Here is a 23,543-nt window from a genome sequence, read left to right as displayed (position 1 = left end):
AAAACAAAGTAATTGTGTTGACTAGTTCCATTCTGAAAACATGGGAATATTAAGAAAACGTTTCCTAAATTATAAGCACACATGATTTTAAACTACAGAACATTGTGCCCTCAGGGACTTGGCAGTTAAATTGTTTGATCAATTTAGTTATGAAGGAAGAGTGAATAGTTAATGTAGTGTGCGTCTTTCACTACATAAAAGGTCGGTTAGTTATTGATGCAGTTGTTCAGTTTAGTATAAATTGGATTGAATTCTTATTTTTTCTCAGTGGTCCTCTGGATGGGGAAGAGCCAAGGCACCATGAGCTATTAAGTTAGACAGCTGCCCTCCTCCCTTTTTTAAAATATCGAGCATTATAAGGAGTGAATTTTAATTATATTAATAATTACTTCCTAAGGCTCTTGTGCATGTAAAATATTTTTATGTCAGCATGCTTTGATCTTGTATGTGCACTTTGTAATTAATGGTCTTTCGGCTTTTCCCGGTTACGGGTCGCCACAGCGGAACTCCGGTCCGCTAATGATTGGCAGTGGGTTTTTACAGTGCCGAGTTACCAGCCCGATGCCCAACCTTCAAAGAAGGCACCCTATATGTGCAGTTTGTAATACCTGAAATTGTGGCTGCATTTAAAAGCCGTCATCTTATGATGTAATTTTTCCTCTTATCTCTGTACTCTTGGACTTAAAAAGCAAATGATAGCTCTATACACCTGTCCAATAATATTCACCTGTCTGCTTCCTTGCAGTATAATTTTCCCCACTTGTAGTAGTACATAGTGCTAGATCAGTGGCATTTAAAATAGCCTTCACTTCATTGAATGTTGTGGATCTAATTATGATGGGCATAAGTAGTTGCTAAAAAGCTTCTTTTTTTTTTTTGATAACAGCAACGTGAAGAGCTTACACGAAAAAGGGACAAGCTTACAAGGAAGAGAGACAAATTTTCTAAAGAGGGTGGAGAGAGTGAAAAAACTGTTCAGCACCTCAGTGAAGAACTGGAATTAGTGGCTGCTAATATTGACTATATTAATGACAACATTTCTGAATGCCAGGCCAACATTATGCAGATGGAAGAAGAAAAGGTAAGAAAAAAAGCAAATATATGTATATCAAAAATTGTTATGGTGTTCTTGCAAGCTTTAAAAATAGCTATGAAACGTATTATCCGCAACTTTGGGAAGTACATATTGTTGTATATTTTTATACATTATATGTTTTTCTTTATTTTTATACAGCACATTTTATTACGGCTAAAATGTGTAGTAGAAACTCTGTAATGTGGTATTTTTATGAGGGTAATAGAAGAAGGTACAGGAAAGCAATTATTAAATTAATATGTAAAGATTTCAGGTCAACGTAAAAATAGTATCACACAGTTACCCGTAGAAATGGTGTTAGATATTCAACACAACATATGCAGTCACTTGAAGAACTGGTCTGGATATTCAGTGGGATGCAGGCAGTATCACACAGTCCTCAGCAGAACTACCATCTTGTTGAGTTCTTTAAAACTCATAATGGTATTTCTGCTTTGTTCATTTTACACTATATACCTGTGGGTATGCAGGGAAGTGTGAGGCCAGCATCTCCAATGAAAGAGGTGGGGAGGCAAGAAAAGACGGAGAACAGAAAAAGCAAAGATAGTTTGGAACAGTCTTATTTTACATTGATATGCGCATTTTCATTAACAGTGTTTTCTTAAGTGAGTCTAATGGAATGAGTGCTTTTGGTATGATGTCATTAGAGAACCATTTTTCCCACTGACTTGAGTTAAGGGTGGTGGTTATAACTGGAGAGAAGTGTATTTGGTTGCAAGATGGATTCAGTGAGCTGGGGTATGAAGGATAAATTTGTACTGTACCAGCAAAGGAAGAAAGAAGATTACATGCAAACCCCACCAAGAGTTTACTGGTTACAGAAAAAGAGGACAGGGTGCACTTAGTGAAGGCAAGAGCAAGGAGTCATGGACTTTTGTCTTGCTCAGAAAGGTGGGCTTGCAGTCATGAAGGATTCTGTAATAAAGAATATATATATATATGTATATATATATATATATATATATATATATATATGTATATATATAGTGACGAGATTTGTGGAGGTGCTGATGCTTACATGTCATCTTCATTAAGACAAACTGAGATTTGAGACATTTGCACTTGATCAGTCATTTTACAGACATCTGTCTCATTGCAGTACCTATTACCTGATACTTTGGTCTCCCTAGAGGTTAGGCAGTGCCATGCAACTGTCTGTCCTGTTCCTAGAAAAAAAAAGTGCAAGCACAGATTTATTTCCTCCTTACGTTATGCCTTTCAGATGGTCCAGAATTACTGCGGAACCTAGGTTAGCAGCACCCCTAATGATCTTTGTTTATTTCCAGTAAGAGCAAAACATGATCTTAGATGCTAATGGTACATACAGTATTGGTTGAATTTCAGATTTGCACAGTCTGACTGGCTGTTGTATATCCTAACACTGAAAAACCTTGCCAACACAAACAATTAGAATGCACAGGAGCTTATTACATCTGTGGTTCTGCCGACTTACTGTCTTAGCAAATGGTTGGATATAGGTATACCACAATTTTCAAAAAAAGACATACGCAAGCCAACACATTTTTAAGATGTTTAAGGGGCTGTTGTGGGTTGAAGGTGTCCACCTTTATTAAAGAGCCGTAATGAATAACAATTAGAAGAGCAATTTTTCACTTGGTGAGTAAGGGTACAAAATACACACTCATGCTGCAACAACTTTTCATTTTATTATCCACTCTAATTACAAACAGAATAGGGCCATGCCAGGCTGTACGAGTTGCTACTTTTGAACATCTGTTGCTGAAACTAAAGCAAGACTGTAAAAATGACTGTGTAATAGCAGTAATCCGTACAGTGTGATGTGATAGTATTTCTTCCCACCTATTTAAAGCATTTGATTATATGATTAAATTGTACAAATTGTATGTTAATCCTACCACACTTGCACCACTGTCTTGTATTTGTGCTGTAATTTTAATTTATACATAGATTGTAGTGGGTATGTGCCTATATTCTGGGCAAAGAAAGTTCTTTGATATGTATTTATTAAGTGAATAGTTATAAATCGGTTTTATATCACACTTTATAAGAAATGGTAATTAGTACAGTTAGTGCAGAGTAATATAAAATAATTAAAATATTTGTTTAACATTTTATTAAACATGGGGTTTCTAAAAAAAAAAGTGTCAGAAGTGCACCTATGCTAATATAAAAGAATTTTTTTTTTTAAATAATAATAATAGTCCAGAAAATAGCAAATTGGTTTTAAGGCAAACATCTAAGATTAAACATTTTTAGTAAGAAAACTCCTTAAGATCGGGTATTGTATAAGTCCGAACACACTGTGTCAGATAGATCAAGAAGACATGAGTGTAATAATTATCCCAAAGTCATGTAATTTGAAATAGTTTGGTAGAGTGTTTTTTAAACAAAATTTTAAGTTTCATTTGTTAGGCTTCACCTAGTGTTCTATGTACATCTAAGGAAAGGCACTTGTTTGTTTACAAGTATGTAGAGAAAACCTTCTGGAATGAGCCATAGAATGAAGAGAGATTTTAAGCTACAAATGTAGGTAAAAGGGACATGAGTTTCCATATATGCCAGATGTTCTTTGTATAGCTTAATGATGCAGTAGTCCTTACTACTGGGACTTCAGCTACAGTAAAACTGATGTCTGTCCTGACATCCAGAGCTTAGCCCCCTTCCTCCTCCAGGCTGGGTGAATGTCCTGCCATAGGGATGTTAGAACATTCTCTTTATGAAGCTGACCTCTACCTGTGCCATTTTAGAGCTTTCTTGCTGCAATATTTTGCACCTGAAATGTTTGGCATGTTCTGGAGCCAAGCAGATAGGTACCCCATTGGGGAAACTTCTTATTGCTTACTGTGATTTGTTAGTGACAGTTAATTGTAGTAAGATAAATACCTAGTATGATGTTTTATGGCATGCCCATCCCTGAGGAAGAGGACAGGTTGTGTTAAAGTAGACTGACCTTGCCTCCCCCACCAAGAATCGAATAGAACAGAAATCTAAGGATAAGGCGGTTAGAGAGACGGGGCAGTATGAACACAGCATCTGGAGTCCCTGCTTGGCTTATAGATGTGAGCCCTGGTGAGGCACTTTTGCAGTCCCTGTCCTCATGGCTCAGGTTTCAGTGGCCTCTTTAGGATCCCTTTGGAGACCATCATGTTTGCAGATCAAGGCACAACCCACCATACTGAGAGTCTTCATTTGGGTTCACACCTGCCTCAGAAATCTGTGACCAGAGACATGTTCTGTCATTTCAGAAGGAGCAGTGTACTTACTGTTTTAGTCATTAAGGATGTCAACGGTCATAGTTTTAAGGTCCGGGAATCCTATCTTCAGCCACTGGCTTCCAAAGAGATAACTTACTTAAGGAAGACACAGGAAACCCCCAACATATGGTGCCCATGCCCTTCTCCCTGCAGTTGCCTGTTCTGCAGACAATGGAGGCATCCCTACCTATCCCTCCCCTCCCGGTCTTTTCCCCAAGAATGGTCCTTATTGGCTCAGAGGTTCCCCTTGGGTACTGTAGAACCTGCAGCCATCTGCAGAGCAACCCTAAATGTCTGGAATACTGTCTACCAGTAGAAACCTGTAGCTGTCTTCAGAGAAGGATTATGCCTTTTCACAGAATGAGGGGAAGAATTAGGCTTCATCCAAATTTCCAGCCAACCCCAGGTGTTACACAGACATTGATGATACCTTGTCTAATGTTCACTCATACAGGAAACCTCATTTGGAAACACTCTCTTTTAAGGATAAAAAACACTTCAAATGTGAAACCAAGGAGGTGTCAGACACCCAGAAAATATATTATAATATACTGTGTCTGGTTGTCCCTAAACCTTTGACAATTCTTCAGGCTTTGAGATTTCTGTAAGAATGTATTTTTAAGTGTCCATTGAAGTAGACTTTCGGCCTCCTGCCCCAGAGAAGCCTGTTAAGCTATTTCTTTACAGAAATCCTGTGGCAGATCCATCTGCATTGTTTGTGGATCCAGACAGGGAGGTCAAAACTGACACCTACTCACAATTCTCTTCTCATTCGTAAAAAAATGCAAAGTGCTGAATCAGTTTGGGGAAAAAAGTGTGGACAGTAGCTGCTGTGGAATTCAGGAGCATTCATTTTCATGCACATATGACCAATTTTCAAATTGTTTTCCACTACCAGATGGTATAGAAGATTAGGTTTGTATCTGATGCAGATCTGAGGACACAGTTATTAGACCTCACACAGAAGTCAGGTAGCTTAACACGCTATCAATTGCAGGTATGACACTGTGGATGCAGCACCCAGGGCAGCAGTTACAGGGCCTGTGATTAGGATGCATATGTGGCTGAGACCACATTCACTGAAGTTGTCAGTGTGCAGCTCATTAATGCTCCCCTGGATGAAGAACTCTTTGGGAATCACCATCTAATGAGAAACTCAACACGTAGAAGAAAGGGGGAAGGCTGTGCAGCCAGTGAAACAGCTTTTGACTGTCCTGTGTTTAGGTTTAATGGGAGTAAGCTATCTCATTCTTGACACTACTAAAGCATACAAGGAAAAAGTAAGTGAGCAAAGACTAACAAGGGCCAAACATAGGAAAAGATGGTGGAGATATCAGAAGGTAAGGCCTGGAAGCCTTCAGGGCCCAGTATCCCCAGAGGGAGTAGCCATGACTGCATAGAACTCCTCAATCTTTCTTCTCCTTTTCAAAATCTCTACTCCAGTCTTGTCCCCTATCCATCCTTTCTACCCCAAAGATGTCAGGTAAAGTGACCTAGTACATAAGAAACTGAGAAGCCATAATAAAATACAAATGTGTGCTGCAGGTAATGATTCAAGGTTACAAGCTGCCTTTTCCAACACAACCAAACATGTTTGCCATTCAACCCTTAGCAGATTAAGATATGTATTTCTGACTTTGGTATATGCACACTGTTCAGAGTTTAAAATATTGTTTCCTACTCTTCTAGACCTTAAACGTTGGTATCATTTTTAAAACTTAATTGTTTATCATGCAAGTGTAAGTTCTATCTTTTTTGTCTGGAGTCATGATAGATTTATTGACAATAAATTACTCTACTGCCACAGGTGTGTATAGACCAGCCTAGAGCACTTTACTATCTTTCAGGAGTGTAATTTTGTTACCCAGTGTGTGCCATTGTCAGCATATTTGCTTATATGTAGTCTAGCTCATATTTTTTTTGTAAGCGAGAAGACTACTCTAAAAAGAAGGGTCCCTGGTGCAGAGTATCTTCCAACCTGCCTTTGTCTTTTTACTTAACTAGTGTCTTATCTGCTGATCGGACTTTATGACTAGACTTGTTTTTGAAACTTAGAAATACCTCTTTCTGCTCCAAGCACTGGTAACCCTCATTAGGCTGCATGGATAACATTCAAACCTGAATGTCTACTTTGCTTAACGTGTTTTACCTGTTGATTTACATGTACATTAACATTTAATGCTTGTAAATATCCGTTATTCACTGCGTGGTATAGCTTTGAATGTCTTACAAAGGTTAAAGTAAGCAATATGCAATGTCAGTTCATCAGGTCCTGGTCTGTTACCTCTTCAAAAAAAAATCACAAGCTTCAAAAGTCAAGACTTCTCCATGACAAATGCAGACTATTCCTAATCTACCAGAAGTAGGTCATCTGTGCCTTTAGAAGATTGTTATATTTTATCTTCTCTGTGTCTTCAGTAGTTTAGTCATCCGCTTTAAGATTTCAATTTTTGGTCAGTAAAATATCTTGTTGGGAAATGTTTTATTCTTTACAGAAAAGTTTGGAAATTCTTATATTTAGAAGAAAATGGAAGTGTCTATGTGGCAAACTGTGTGCGTATGCATACATATTTATTTGGCCAGTTTTGTTTGGGGGAGGATCATGAAGTTAATGCTTGCAGCACCTGTCTTTCATTAACCCCAAAAACTTTAAGAAGCAGGCGCAAGCTATATTCTCTTCTTATTTTCTTGGAAAATTAGAGACTTAAAGCTTTAACTAAAATGACGTGGGGTCCAAACATTGCTTTCTTAAATGCCCCCTTCCAGCACCTTAAAAGCATTAGACTTCAAGAGAGGTGACCAAAGTGGCCACTCCTCCTTTTCTCTCTTGAGCTTTGCTGCAGGTTTCCACTGTGGCCGTTTGGAGTCCTCTAACCATCCATCTCCTATTCCCAGTCACCTCTACTGATGTGCTATGGTACACTAATAAGAGTTGGGAAGACAGTACATCCTTAAATGCCAGATGTACGATATCTTCTAAGAAGGCAGAACCATGTTGACAGGGCCAAATATCAGTCCCTGGATTCAGACAAAGGAAGAAGTGGTTAGCCTCTGGCCCATTCTTTCTTGAAGTTTCAGAAGGAGTCAACCCAGACATGCAAAGTCTCACAAAACTAAACATACCACTTTGCCCTGTACATCTCCTTCCGTGGAGTCTAAGGAAGAGTGGTACTCTTTTGCCAAGGGCCTTTTCAAGGCATTTCAGTTCTTGCAGTGTGCTGCTTCTCCCTGTCATAAAAGGAAGAGATCTCCATCCCCTTCCAAGTCTGATTCCCAGTCTGATGTGGAAGAACCTGGTTTTAGATTGTGCCTCTGAAGTTTCCTTTCCTGATTCCCTGGAGTCGAAGTATGAAGAGAAATCTCCTCCCTTTTCACCAGTTGAGGAAATCTCCTTTGCTGACACCATTACTAAAGAAAGACATTTTTTAGTGGAAGGTCAATGAAATTTCAGACACCAAAAAAAGGCGTGTACTTTTACAGGTGAACACTCCAAAGCCTTCACTATTCTCCCTGTAATAGGTGTTCTGGAAGATGCTTTCAGTACAGCTGCTGGTACTTCACCTGATAGTCAATCGCTGCACAAAAGATGCTTGTTAGACTGTATAAAGTGCCGCAGTCCCAAAAGTTTCTCTTTCATAATCCTGTGGCAAACCCAGCAGTTATCTCTTCAGGTAAAGAACCTGGGTCCAAACTATTTTCTTTCTTTAATTCTATAATTTCAGATTAAAATGGAAGACATTTAATAGCTCCACTCTTGTCTTTAGGCTCATATGTAGCACATTAATATATTTTGCTAAAATGAATAGAGTCCTGGCAGACCTTACTCTTTAATTTAATATCTTCGGTCCCCCAGGTAACCAAACATTAATTGAAATGTTACTTGTGGCACTGGGTTGGTTATGCACAGGTATGTCTGGTTAACATCTCAGACTTGCCTGAAGGTGTTAAGGTACAAATTTTCATTGCGCCCCTGAAGAAAGGAATGTTTTAACTGCTGTTCAGCTGATGTGCTGAAGAAGTTTGATGAGAGGCAAACTTATCTAAGGGGTAAAACAGACTCTCCCATTCCAAAATACTATAGAAACTATTCATCCAGCCCTTGCCTTCTTTACATGAAATCTGCTACACAGTCTCAACAAAAAGGTGATGAGCAGAATTTAGAAAATGGCAGAGAAAATCAAAGAAGAGAGGGGGCATTACCCCAAATAAAGGGTTTGCTAAAAATAATGCCTATTTCCTTCAAATCCTTTTCTCTCCCATCCCTGGGTGTCATCACAGTCAAACAAATCTAGCATCTTTCTTTGTTCAGTTTTGGACCCAGATCACATTGGCTGCTTGGGGCTCTGTACATCATCCAAAATGGTTACTCCTGGTACTGGGACTCCATTCTTCCAAGGTTAGGAGTTTCCTCATCATTTAAAAAAACTCATCTCTTCCTACCTTTGTTTCTCACGTTATATGAGAGAGTCGGCTTCATATCCTTTCATAGGACAGGGATTGTAATCAAGGATCTTTCTGGTCCCCAAAAACGAAGGGACTTGAAGACTGGTTCAAAATCTTTCCCATCTCAACCTTCATATAAAAATTTCAGAATTCAACATGCTTAACCCTCCAGTCTTTTCATCTGATTTGTTCCTTGTGCTTTATATTGACAGTGGATCTAAAGGATGCATATCACCACATCCCCATTCACACAAATTTAAAACAATATTTAAGATTTTCAATTGCTAGTTTATGGTTTCAGTTTATCTCTGTATCCTTTTGTCATGCCACAGCTCCAGTGGTATTGACAAATTGTCTAGCTCCAGTAATTGCTTTAAGCAGACTCCAGGGCATTACATTTCCCTTCCTTAGACAATTGCCTTATTTTTGCAGACTCTCTCCAAAATTGTCAGTATTCTCTGCTACTTGCAGGAAACATTTTTCAAAACCTAGAATTTCCCTGAACCTAGAAAAGTCATCCCTTACTCCATTTCACAGATTCACTTTTATTACCTTGTCTGCTAGAAACCTCTTCAGTAATGTCCTGTTTTCCTCCAGACAAGACGGTCTGTTATCATAATCAGTGGCGACTGGTGACTTCAAATCAAAATGGGGCTGCAGCAGACAGCTAACTGGGTGGGGCCAGTGGGAAGGGGTGTAGCCAACTAGAAAGGGGATGGGCTATGCTCAAAACCACAAAAACTGGAACTTTAATTAAATACACTGCCCTGGGTGCCAAACCATCATTATGAGAGTCCAGTCAAGACAAAATTAAATGTAGAAGAAAAAGAATATTTCAATGCATTGGCTGCATGACAGCTTACATAATATCTAGATGGAAACAAAAAGGTTCTGAGGCATGAAAAAATAAATTACTTTTTAAATGCATTACTGGAATGCCAGTCAAAATAAAGTATAAGAAAAACAAGCAGCACTCAACTCAAACCACTTCTCCTTGCACCGCAGTTCTAATTATAATTTATATTCAGCTTTATAAAAGTTCCAAGTAACATGCTGTGAAAGTAGCAATCTCTTTGATGCCCCCACTTGTAAAAATGTTTCTTATCAAAAAAAGACCTGCTGCCTGACACCAACTATCTACTTGTTTTATGGGGAAAACATGATCAAAGTAAAAAATGAACAGCAAACAAAAAACAAGCTCAAGATAAATTGCGTAAAGGATTACTGCACAGGTTATGGAACCACAAATGATAGATTGGCATTCTGTTTAGTTTACAGGTAAAGCCTGTAAAGATGACTGCAAGTCTCCAACAAAGGTATTGAGCTTCTTAAAATACTATAATCCTGTCCTTTAGTACAAATACTGTCATATGCATTTCAGTACCCAAGGCTTATCTCTGCATAGCAACAACAAAAAGGCTTTCATTGTTGGTAATTCTTTAACAGTATGCTTATTAAAGCTTACTTGCATCTTACAATCTCAGACAAGCTTACCTGATGGTCAGTAAAGCATTGCTACTTAAACACAGAGCAACGGGCACTTTCTGAATAATAATAAGAATAAATCAAGTCAACAGTATAAAAATATGACAGAAAACCAGAACATTCTGCAAAATCAAGCAAGGACAGATGAAAAGCCACTGTAGAACTTGTGTCTACCTTAGATGGGGGATACTCTGCACACTTACACTGCATAACTGCTCCTTGCCTTGCTTGGACACATCCAGAGTCACTGCATGGGGGAGTGGGGTGCAACAAGTATGTCACAATGTGAAATGTCTCTGGCTGACTGTGATGGCCCTGATACATTTGTCATACCTCTCAACCTCAGAGCAAGAAATCTGGACAAAGCTATACATAGAAGTGGCACAAAGGCCCAAAAATAAGGGCAATATTTAAATGTTGCTGTTATAAACTTTCTAATAGAATAATATATATATATATATATATATATATATATATATATATATATATATATATATATATAATTATATATATATAGGTCTTGCATCAGTATGAATTTTCTGAAGGGTATGAAATCTGAAACTCAAATGTCTGTCATTATTTTCTAACCTCAATCTTTAATGATTTGCCACTAATTTGCCAGAAAACCACAATTTTATGAAAAATGGACCAAAAATGTGATGCAAAAAATATAAAATAGCCACGCAATACAGCTGGAAACCTGTCAAAGGGACACTTTTAATATTAGTACTGTTAAACTTGAGCAGCTGACAAAATAAAAGAATCTACATGCATTTCTGAAATAAAAGTTATTAATTGTAAACCCTCCACATTTTCTTCCAAAATTGCCATTTTGCGGAGGGATTATTAGAGGGAGAGCAACATTTTGAGACAAAATCGGGGCAGTTGAGAGGTTTGGATATGATTAATTCTATAAAGCAATTTATTTGCACGTACCTCTCAACCTGGTAACGCAGGAAATCTGGCCAAGGCAAAATATATTGGGGGAACATACAAACAGTACTAAAAATTGCAATTGTATAAACTTAGTTGATAGAATAACAGACAGGTCTTGCTTTAGCATGCATTTTTCTGAAGGTTATGAAGTCTGAAACTCAATGTCTGTCATTATTTAGTGACTTAATTCCTAAATGATTTGCCAGAAAACCACTAATTTTATGAGGAACAAACCAAAAGTAAGAAGAAAAAATCTATTCATTCTGTGAAAATCTGGACAGTTGAGAGGTATAGTTCAGCTGTGGCTGTCTTTGAGTTTGCCGCCCTTCCCCCTCACAAAATCGTGCTCGAATGGAGCCTCCCCCTGCAGCCATTCCAATGTCCCGTTACTTGGCTATTTTGCCCCATTTACCATAAACACTGTAATGTGCATGCTGCTTTACTTCTACGATGATTTGGATTTCATTTGAAAGTTTTATTTTGCATTTTATAACACAAACACTAAGACATCTGGTAAACAATGCAATGCAGTCTCACAATGAAAATAGACTTAGCATTAAAACTTCTCTGCCCTTGAAACTCACATTCATTGAAACAGCATTGAAATCCACATTAAAAGAAAATACATTTGGCTAGTTTAAAGATTAACCTTGGGCTGTTTTCATATGATAGGCCCCTTGCACACAAAACATACATGTACTGTGTGATACACCTTCCTGATTGTATTAAATTATATTCCTTGTATAATACAGTACAGTTGTTAGAGGGTGTTTTAAATTTATTGTTTTGAACATTTTTGCAGTAAACAATGAAGCAAAATGCATGCACCAATAATGACAAAACTGCCCAACTGAGAACATTTCCATCATAAAAGTCTACTCAAACTTCTACAATCCAATAGTACCAGTAAATATGCACAATCTCTGCAGAAGTAGAAGTCATCTAAATAATTTCACATTAAAGAGATCTGTAACTAATGAAGAGGTTGCTGCTAGCAAACAACTTTATATTTCAGTGTTTCATCTACAAATAAAGTGACATTCTCAGTACGGCATCATCCACCCCCCTGTGGGAGTAGAACCCACAGCCTTCTGCATCAGAAGCAAGTACACTACCTGTTGTGCTATTAACAATGCAAGCAGACTCAGCAATAAGCAGCAGTAATCTTCTCTTCCCCTGCAGCTCTCAGCTCCTTGTAAAATCTACTCGACACTCAACTCTTATCTCTCAACTTTTGCAGCACAAGAAATGTGGAAAAAGCCAAAATTGGGGGGGGGGGGGCAAAAGCCCAAAAAAGGGACACATTTTAAACATTGCTTGTATAATCTTGGAAAGTTGCTAGAATAAAATGCTGTGTTGCTACCATATATTTCACTACCAAGGCTTGAACCCAGGACCCTGTGCAAAGCAGTTAGAACAACATACCACTATGCCAAATCATCTGTTTTGTGAAAGAGATGAAGACTGAAACTTAAATGGCTACCATTTAGTGAATTCAATTCTCACCATAGCTGTCAACCTCTTAGCACAAAACACCTGGACAAAGCCAGTAATGAGGGAATACAGCCCTCAAACATGTTCAGTGAATTCAGTTCTCGCCATAGCTCTCAACCTTAGCACAAAAAACCTGGATGAAGCCAATAATGGGAGAATACAGTCCCAAAAATAGGGACAAATTTCAAATATTCATCTTATAAACTTGGAAAATTGCTAGAATAAAAGGTTTTGTGTTACTATTGACTTTCTGTAGAGTATAAAGTCTGAAATTCAAATACCTGTCATTTTAATTTACTTAACATTTGTTAACCAGGAAAGTCTTACTTGGAACAAAAGCCAATTTTCAGCAGAGGCCCAGGGAGAAATACTGCAGACACATGTCTTTGTAACATTGGAGGACACCAGAGCAAACCCACATACAAACACAGGGAGGACATGTAGACTCCACAGAGAAGGCACCCGAGCCAAGAATCAAACCAGAGAACCTCTAGCTGTGAGGCAACAATGCTACCACTGCACCATCAACTCTTCAAGCAATTAAAAATTCATAAACCACAGATTTTATGAGGAACAGAACAGAACAAAATGTGAGGCAAAAATTTTCAAACATTTCACAAATGGTGGTGGGTAGGGAATTCAGGCTCTTCTTACTTGAACCCAGGATACAGGGTTCAAGCCTGAGGTATTCTCTAACCACCACCAGCAGGTACCCTGAGTTCTCTGTATAGCCACCAGTATAAATCAACTGGGGCATTACACACACACACACACACGATGAAGCTACTATCCTATCCCATACCTGCACAATCCACAATGAAGCTGCACACACTCCGTACTGTACCTGCAGAATAATTCAAGCTGTTCATGCTGTACCTCGCTACAAATAAAATCCAAGCTGCTACTGCACACATTCTGTACCTGCTGACTGTAAATGATATAATCCAAAGCTGCGCACACACTCCATACCTGGCAAGTAAGCTATTCATCCTATCTCGCGTTAGTGCCGGAATGCATACTTCAGATTCCTGTTTCTGAATGTTCCAAGTCTGCTGACCTTACAGTCTGATCCACTTCCAATCTATAGACTTCTGGGGCATCAGCAGTCTGCTGACTTCTTCCTAAATCCGGACTGGTAAGGCAGCAGTCCGGATTCGCTTTCTATGCAGCAGGTTAGGAGGATTTGGATTGTACCATTGTGGTTCACAGCTGGGGGGGGGGGGGCTGCCGTCCTGCAGTCAGATATCACGAGCAGTCCGGATTCACTTTCTATGCAGCAGGTTAGGAGGACTTGGATTGTACCATTGTGGTTCACAGCTGGGGGGGGCTGCTGTCCTGCAGTCAGATATCACAAGCTGCCACTGATCTCAATCAGTTTCTTCAATCAGTAATGACATCAAGAGAAGTTCTCAGGATTCTGGGATTCATGGCCTTCTCAATTCTAATGGAGATTGCATATGTGTATGTTTAAATATATCATATATAAATAAATATATTTTTTCTTACAACTTGTTAACTGGGGTAGAACACTGATCCCACTGGACCAATTGCAGTCTCAGCCCATGTACTTACAAAATGTCTAGTTCCAGGAAAAGTGGTAGCTGATATCAGTATGAGCCCAGTGCCAACATCCTTTTTCCTTCCAGACTGCCATTTTTCCATTTATCAGGATGGAGATGCCTGGTGGATGGACCAAATACTACTACTACTACATACAGACATACAAATATTTCAAGCATGGGCATTAATGCCCTTCTAGCTTGCCAGTATACCAAAACACTTGTTCCCCTAATAAGTGTCCAGGCTGTTCTTAAAAATATCTAAACTAGTTCTTGCTTTAATGTAATTTGGTAGTCTGTTCCATGCATCGGCTACTCTGTTAGAGAACCAATACGTACACTTCTCATTCCTATAGAATCTTTTACATAGGTTACCTGATGATGCTGTAGTATTTTTGTTAACCCCAAACATTGCCAGAGGTTGTTGTCTCTAAATGCCCTATATACTTGAGTAAGATCTCCATGTAGATATCTGTAAGAGACACTGTACAAGTGCAGATATTTTAGTCTTTCATAATAACTTAAATTTTCACATCCATGGATGTCCTTGATATATTTCCAGTGTACTACTGAATCCAGGCCTAAGAATTTTTCCCACAACTCCTTCTCAGTCTGTAGGCATGGATGCGTTAGACTTAGCATGAGATGGGGAACTGTGTCCAAGGGGATCAAAGTCCAGGGCATATAGAGTAAATGCTTTGTAATCCTTGCATAATTTATGGACACTAGGACCTCTCCAAGTGATCACAGACAACAGTGCTGTGATGTGATATATAAACAAACAAGGGGGAACCAGATTCTACCCTCTATGAAAACTAGCAGTGTTAGCCGGGGAAATTGCACATCATCACATTGTTTCCCTTCAGACTTCTTACATTATGTCAAAGCAGAACATTGTGGCAGACACTTTCACTGGATCCAAGACAGACTCCAGCAAATAGAAGTTATGCCCTAGGGTCTTCTGGGACATTCCAACTGTGTGAACTCTTCAGATGAATCTGTTTGTCTTTCATTCCCAACTGACAACTCAAGGTAATCTGCTGCAGTACTCTGTGCAAAAAGTCCTAGAAGACAGATATCTTTTTTTCTCATGGTCAGGAAGTACCTTTATGTATTTCTACCCTTTCATCTAATAAACAGAGTTCTTTTAAAGATCTAAAAGATAATCCTGATAACTCCCTTTTGTCCCAGACAGCATTGTTTGTTCTCATGAAAAAACAAAGGACAGTTGCCAGAAGCTTCCTCACAGAATTAATTTACTCACACAAGACAGAGGATCCACAAGCCTCCAACACGAAACCCAAGAGTTCCTGAGTTCATAAACTCAAATGCCAAATGAATAGTCACCATCCCCACAAGAGGTGAAAGAAAGCATAACAAACATCTCATCACTCATCATGGGGATCAAAATCAAAAACACCACAGTATACCCTACCCCACTGGTGAGATCATCAATCAATCTCTAATCTCGGAGGATCTAATCCTCCCCCCACCTGAAACAAAAAGACCACAAAAAAAAACATCTCAAAAATTTCATTTCACTTAAAAAAAGTAGTGTGGTCTCTTTTTAAGGCCTGAGCCAGTGGTAAACATTACTCAAACCGCTGAATATCCCCCACACAATCCCAAACACTCTCTGTACCTCTGTACAAGCCCTGTTCAGTGTGTCCCCAGCCCCAGCCACAAACACAACAAAAACAAGGAGGAGGCTACTACAAGATAGAAGCAAAATCCAAAAAAGGTAAGACACCTTTGATCATTATAAGTAAAAACTAGACTCTAAAGACAATAATAGGCCTTCTTTAGCTATGTTACCTAGGAGAGGAAACTCCCAGATATGCTCAGAATTTAGTTCAAATGATGTGAAAATTACTGAATAATTAAACCCACAGTTAATACAGCTGCTGCCTCTTAGCCCTCTCACTACCTCAGGATCACGGGAGGTGTGAGGCGGCTGCTGGCCTGGGTCCCACTTCAGATAGGCCCGGTGCCTCACAATTATCGCCCTATTAGCTTTGACAAGCCTTATCTGCAAAGCCATGGAGAATGGGACAATGGAACTCATAAATAAAATAGGATAGGAACTTGCTTTGGATCCAACCATCAGCAGTTTGTTTTGTCAAGCAGAGATCCTGCCTCTTAAACTTGGACTTTTTCGAGACAGTCACCAAGGCCATTGATGAGGGAAAGGCAGTCCATACAGCCTACGCCATGACTCAAAGCCTGTCTGAACAAGTGGTGTCCCACAGGGCTCAGTCCTGGGTCCACTTGTTCGGCATCTACTTTTCAAGTACAAGCAAGACAATCCACTGAGCACAGAAAACCTTCTATATACATACCTGATCATGAAGGGTCAATGTATGCTGACCAGACACCTGATGCAGCGGATAAAGGGTAAAAAAAATGTCTTATGCCCTGCTGCGAAAAGAAGAACTCCAGCTTATCAGTCCGCATACCCTGCTCAGAGGTGACCTGTGCCTGACATATAAGGCCATGTCAAACCCCAGATTTGATGAATATGCTCACCTCAAAAATAGGGACAGATTCATCACCCAGAGACTCCCTATGTGGAAGTTCAAGAGGAATCTTGACCAATGGATGGGAGATGATAATACCCCAGGGATTACTTCAGTGTCACTGCTTGACAGAGATGCTTGGGGGGGGATAGCTAGTATGTGAACTATGAACCTATGATCATGGTCCACCACAGTCTCCCAAAGGTTCAGATAACTACCATTATGTTAATACTCTGATGGCATTTAGGCACTTTTTTGTGAGGATGTGCAGCAAGTTTTAAAGGAAGCTAGAAAACCTGCTTCTAGAATGTCTTGTGTGTCTAAATGGAAGAGATGTTCTATTTGGTGCAAAAAGAAGCACGCGGATTCTTACAAGGTGGATGCCCTTCTGATTCTACAGTACCTGTGTGAATTGCTCAGTTCAGGCCTGCCTTATTTTTCTGTTAGACTTCATCTGTTGGACATTTCTAGTTGTCTGCCTTTGGATCCCCCTCTCTGCAAGGGGTTTTATATATCCAGCAACCAAGTAACCAGGTGGCCCTTTCTTTGGATCTTAATTTTGTGCTAGAGAAACTTACTCTTTTCTGTGAACCAGCTCTTCAGTCTGACTTGAGATTCTTGATGTGCAAGTCTGCTGTAGCTTTGACTTCAGCTAGGCGAGTATCTGAGTTGCAGGTTCTTATGATGACCTAACCTTTCTGTATCTTCTGTAGGGACTGTGTAACCTTAAGAATCAATCCTTTTTTTATGCCTGAGTTCTTTTTAGAATTTACCTTAAATCAATTTATCTGTGTCATGATTTTCTTTCCTGAACCTAAAAATGAGAAAGGGGGTAGATTCTAGATCCATTATAGGGCAGTTATTACGTCATCAGTGCACAATTTTGCAAATTATTACAAGTTTGACTTCTCTTCTAGGGCCAGATCAAGTTTTGCTAGGGCAGTTCTTCAGGGAACTTTAGACATCTGATCCATTGTAATCCTCCCTTGCTGTCTAGATGCTGGCAGTTATGATATAAAGGTATAATACTGCTACAGCAGTATTCTAATAATGAATGTAGAACATTTACGTAAGTAAACTTACCATAACCATAGGTGTTTGAATAGATCACTGTTGTAGTACTGCAACCCCTCCCTCATCCCCTTTTTCTTTTGTGTGTGACTGTTTCTTACTTTATTTGTATTTACTGTAGAACATTCTCCCTTTGGCCAGGGTGGGGATTTCCTTTCCTGTTGTCCTTTTTTCCTCCTAGTACGTAAGACCGTTATTGCTTGGGACAAGAAAACTGATGTTTGCATCCATTCGTCTTCCTTTATATGGCCACACTCTTGTGCTGCAACAGACATACTGTGCACAGGGAAGGAATCCGAAAGCTTTTCTTTTTGGGATGGACATCTGATCCTTGACATGATACAATCCGTTTAGCTATATGCTGCTGCAAAAGTAATCTGTTCAAGCGTCTACTGGTATAGTAAGTTTAGTTACGCAACTGTACTTTGGTTGTGTAGCAGTCTTACATTTTTCTTTGTTTACTGTGAATTCTACAGAAAATTATTCTACATATGCATTCTTAATGTCCTCTGACTTGGTGAGCATTTCATTATATATTGATAGTGTGTTAAGTACATAATTGTCCCCATTCAATTGTTTTAAGCATCTTTTTTTTTTTCTTTTTAAATTATCACTTAAGATGTAGGCGCAAATGTATTAATAGAAAAGAAAACAAACCGTAGTATAATTTTTCTATTTACACAGATTATGCCTTGTATCTTTTCATTCTTTGTAACAGCTGTCTTTAAGTCCATTACATAAATCGCTCAGTTTATGCCTTCCCTTAAACCTCACTTCTCCTCATCATGAACATTCTTCTTCATGTATTGTTGTCAAAACTTTCACGTATTTCTAGTAAATTGCACCTTCTCTTTTCAGAAGATCTCACTTCGTTATTTTATCTCTCTTACAATATTCAGTACATCAAATACAGTTGGATTAGATTTTGATTTCCATTTTCTAGTTATTTCTTTTTTTGCAGCCAACAGAGTTAAACTTAATGAGGCCTTATTATGTCTAGGCAGTTCATATCCTGTGTCCCAGCTCAAAATGTTTAATCATGTCTTTAGTTACAGCTGCTTCAAGAATGTCTTGTTGTTGCTTTCATCCTTTAAGACCAAGTTGAATTCATAGTTCGATCTGGATGATGTGGTAAGAAAAGTAAGATGTTTCTGTACTTTATTTAATCTAGACTTGTTTTATGACATGAATAATTTTTGAATGTAGTAAGTACCTCTTTTTCCTGCTTTATCCCATCTGACTGGATGTTCATCAACCCGTATGCTATACAGGTTTTATCAACCGAATCTTGAACACATTCGAGTACCTGTATTCATTTATATATGCTAACTGGTGTGTCCTCTGGACCGTACCTATTTTGTTTGATAATTCAATGGTGGGGGTAGAACAGTGTGTCATGCAGTGGTTTTGCTTAATACAGCAAATAAATAATAGAATTAAGAGCACACAGAAGCCAGAACTCCAGCAAACATGAATAATTACAAGTGAGTGATCCCAATTAAGGGATATTTCTGTGGTAAAGTAGGAGGAGAGTAGTTAATTGTGTGACCTGTGTTACCTTAAATGTTTGACAGTGTTAGTATAATGCAACCTTGATAGCTGTAAGTATCAGTTAATGCACTGTAAGAGATTGGTACAGTAGATAGGCATCTGCAGTGGTGCACTGGCATTAAAACCCTCTGTTGTCCGAATTGTCTTGTTTGCTGGTCAGAGTAATCATAGAATGGCTCTGTACAGCTATGAGGAAATAAAGAAAGAATCACAGTGGAAGAACGGTAGGCAGGTGTTGTACAGAGAGGGTGTTCAGTAGTTGGAGCATGTAGAATGGGCTAGCTGAGCTGAAGCTAGGGGACTTGAATTGGGTTACAGAGGATCAAGAGTCGGGGGAATTGAAAAGGCAGAGTAGTTTTGAAGAAGGGTTGGAATCAGTTCTGCAAGTATTGTTTCGGGGATAAGTAGAGATGTTGTTTCAAGATAAAGAATAGTTGTGTAAAATCTTACCATAACCATAGATGTCTTTCTCTTCTGTGTTGCAGTATTCTTTACATATGGGTTGTATTTCACTATCAAACCAACATCTGGCTTTTATACAAAAGCTTCAAGCTACTGCCTGTACGTGGGATGTCACACGTAGGCTCCGGAAACGACAGCCATAAAAGGGACATCCACACACAGAATCCTCAGAATATACTAGCCCCACAAGGAAACTCCAATAGGAGGCCCAAAGGACAGGCATCCAAGTAAAGAGCAAGATGTAGGTGGAAGGTGGGTGGGATAGAATACTGCAGCATAGAAGAGAAGGACATCTATGGTTATGGTAAGATTTTACACAGCTATTCTATGTCCTTCTAGTCAGTATTGCAGTATTCTTTACATATGGGAGAGTACAAAAGCTGAAGAAGGAACCCAGGGATGGGAATGAAACAGAGAGAAATTAGGCAGAAGCATTTTCCAAAAATCCATGCAGGTCTGCTCCTGTAAAACCTGCTCTGGCCCTGGAAATATTATCCAGCTTATAATATCCTGTAAAGGTATGAACAGATGACCAAGTGGCAGCTTCCAGAATGGATTGGGTATCCAAACCCTTGAAGAAAGCCCCTGAGGATGCAACAGATCTAGTGGAATGGGCTTTAACCAAAGAGGGTAATGATTTCCCATGAAACTGAGCCTTATTCCTGTAACAGAATTCTGTGCTCTAACAATAAGCCCCTCTTACAGATCTCAACAGCACACAGTTGTGTTGGAGAATCCACGTACTCACATTATAGTGCCAAGATTTGGAATTCTGTACGTATTAACATCACATCTAACACTACTGTAACTAAATTTAAACATATGCTAAAAACACACCTTACCAGTAAATGGCTCTGCCCTTGCTCCACCCCAGATTAAGAACTTCCCATTCCTCTTAGATACCCTTTCTTCATATTAACACTACTATTCTGCACTTCACTGTCGTTTTATGTTATTATTACTATTAACATATAGGTACCCACGCAAATGGGAACTCTCCTAACCTACAAAAATTGTGCAAATATAACTTGATGTTATTATCTGTCACTTTGTATGTTATATATTTTATCCCAGTTGTATTTTTATTTGGACATATTTGTTGCTATCAGGCTTTGTAAGCCTATATTCTATGTCCAGTTGTTTATCTTATTTACTTATACTGTCTCATTTATGCTATTGTTTGTAATCTCTTTTCTGTTAAGTATTCTCTGAAATGGTTGTTATTTTGGATTCCTCTGTGTGGAGCTTTGGACACGTTGTCCCGTGTAGTGGAGGTAAGAATTGGAAAAAGTGGGCTTTCTAAATATCTTAGATAGGAATTTACCTGATTTTCTTTTCCTGGTTGTCAAATGTAACATAAAATAAATAAAACAGAATGGCTTTATAAATCCATGAAGAGATAGTTTGTTTAGAAACAGCAAAAACCACAAAAACGAAAGATGTGTGCGAATAAAACCAAAACCTAAAATCAGTAAATCCTCACACAGGAGAAGTAACCAAATAAGGGCACGAGACTCGTGTGTAGTCCTGCTACTTTATTCATGAGTACAAAACCAAGCATAAACGCTATAATTACACAAGGCGTTTTCGTGTAAACACTTCATCAAATGCTATCCCCAAAAAACAAAACGACTGTCAATTTATACTCTGTCTAATTAAAACACAAACTGTCAGTCAATTGAAATCAGTTTAAAAGCACCAACCAAATTGTTCCAAATACATTTAAATACTTTTTAATTAATTAGTTACAATAAAAGTTATATTTAAAATTAAAATTGTAGAGGCTGTAGTCTGGATAACAATATATATAAATAGGAACAATGTATAGAAGACCAATATTAAAACATACAATGTAATATAAAAATAGGCAAATGAATGAATAAATGCTTGAAAATACGTAAATAAATAAATAGATGCGTAAAAATTAGATGCATAAAAATTAGATGAACACTGCCCTCTTGTGGCCACTTAACTCAATACAAATGTGTGTACTCGATAAAGTTTTGCTGCTCTGAGTTTTAAAACTGGCTTTATAGAAATAGCCTCATTTAAACCAGGATTTTTTGTGGCTTCCAAAATTAATTGCCAGAATAACTCCCTGTATTCTAGCTTTTCTTCCCAAAGGCCACCTCTCACATTCTTTGGAACAACCTCCATAACAAAAAATCGAAAAGAGGCTGTGTTGCAATCTAAGCTGTGTTTATAAAGGGCATTTTTAATTTCATAATTGTGCTCATATACCCTATTTTTCAGTTTTCTTTCAGTTTTGCCTACATAAATAGACGTGCAGGTTTGACATGAAGCTAAATAAATCACACCACTAGTGTTACAGTTGGCAAATTTGTTACTAGTAATGTTTTTCCGTCTGGCTTCAATGTAAAAAGAGTCTCCACAGTGAATATAAGGGCATTGTTGGTAACAGCCACTGGCAATTAATTTTGGAAGCTACAAAATATCCTGGTTTAAATGAGGCTATTTCTGTAAAGAAACTTTATAAAGTACATACATTTGTATTCAGTTAAGTGGCCAAAAGAGGGCAGTGTTCATCTAATTTTATGCGTCTAATTTTTACGCATTTATTTATTTATTTACCTATTTTCAAACATTTATTCATTCATTTACCTATTTTTATATTACATTGTATGTTTTAATATTGGTCTTCTGTACATTGTTCCTATTTATATGTACTGTTATCCGATTTTAATTTTAACTATAACTTTTATTGTAACTAATTAATTAAAAAGTATTTAAATGTATTTGGAAAGATTTGGTTGGTGCTTTTAAATTGATTTCAATTGATTGACAGTTTGTGTTTTAATTAGAGTATAAATTGACAGTCTTTTTGTTTTTTGGGGATAGCATCTGATGAAGTGTTTACATGAAAACGCCTTGTGTAATTATAACGTTTATGCTTGGTTTTGTACTAATGAATAAAGTAGCAAGACTACGCCTGAGTCTTGTGCCCTTATTTGGTTCTTCTCTTGTTTAGAAACGGGCAAACCCAGAGCCCTGGGCTGAAAAGACACAAAAAATCTATCAGATTCCGTGATAGACTTAGTTTTGTCAGGATAGAATATAAGCTGTCTATGCACATCTAGGGAATGCAAAATTCTCTTACTAGGAGATTGTGGAGATGGGGGGAAAAAGTAGGCAATTGAATAGTTTGATTTAAGGAAAGGTCATTGACAACAGGCATGAAGGATGGATAAGTTCTCAAAAAATCCTTGCCCTTATGGAAGACTTGAAAAGGTGGTGAGGCCAGTAATACTTGGATGTCAGTAACCCTACTGGCAGTGGTAATGGCTACCAGAAGCACTGTCTTTAAAGTACAAAATTTCAGTGAAGCTGAGGCTGCTGGTTCAAAAGGAGACAGAGTCAACTTCTCCAGGACATAATTAAGATTCCAGGGAGGAGGAACTGGTTTCCTGGGGGGATTGATATGAAGGACGACTTTTAAGAAAAGTTTAACTTCTAGCCTGGAAGCCAGTGGAGGAGTAAATGGCAGGCAAGCAGACAAGGCATAGTAGTGGACCTTAATAGAAGAATATAAGAACGACCACTGTTGAGTAACTCACACAGGTAAGATAACACCAAAGGAATATCTGCCAAGAAGGGGTCCTTTTTTGGCACCAGATAGAAAATCTTGCCCATTTGGAAATGTAAGATTTCCTAGTAGTAGGTTTCCTGGCCCCCT

The 23,543-nt window shown here is 38.4% G+C and overlaps 1 protein-coding gene across 1 annotated transcript in view; it reads left to right on the top strand.

Annotated features, from left to right (window-relative positions):
* The window catches only part of LOC122815018 (kinesin-like protein KIF21A), a 1,294,913-nt gene that overhangs the window by 642,351 nt on the left and 629,019 nt on the right, over positions 1 to 23,543 (top strand). The window contains exon 19 of the mRNA XM_044087270.1: positions 887 to 1,081. Coding sequence (XP_043943205.1) covers positions 887 to 1,081 — 195 coding nt within the window. The remainder of the gene's footprint in view (positions 1 to 886; positions 1,082 to 23,543) is intronic.

Source organism: Protopterus annectens, chromosome 11.part0 (genome assembly GCF_019279795.1).
Source record: "Protopterus annectens isolate FY-2018-M chromosome 11.part0, PAN1.0, whole genome shotgun sequence".
Lineage (NCBI taxonomy): Eukaryota > Metazoa > Chordata > Ceratodontiformes > Protopteridae > Protopterus > Protopterus annectens.
Note: the sequence above shows the minus strand (reverse complement) of the source record. Positions and strands in the feature narration are given on the sequence as shown.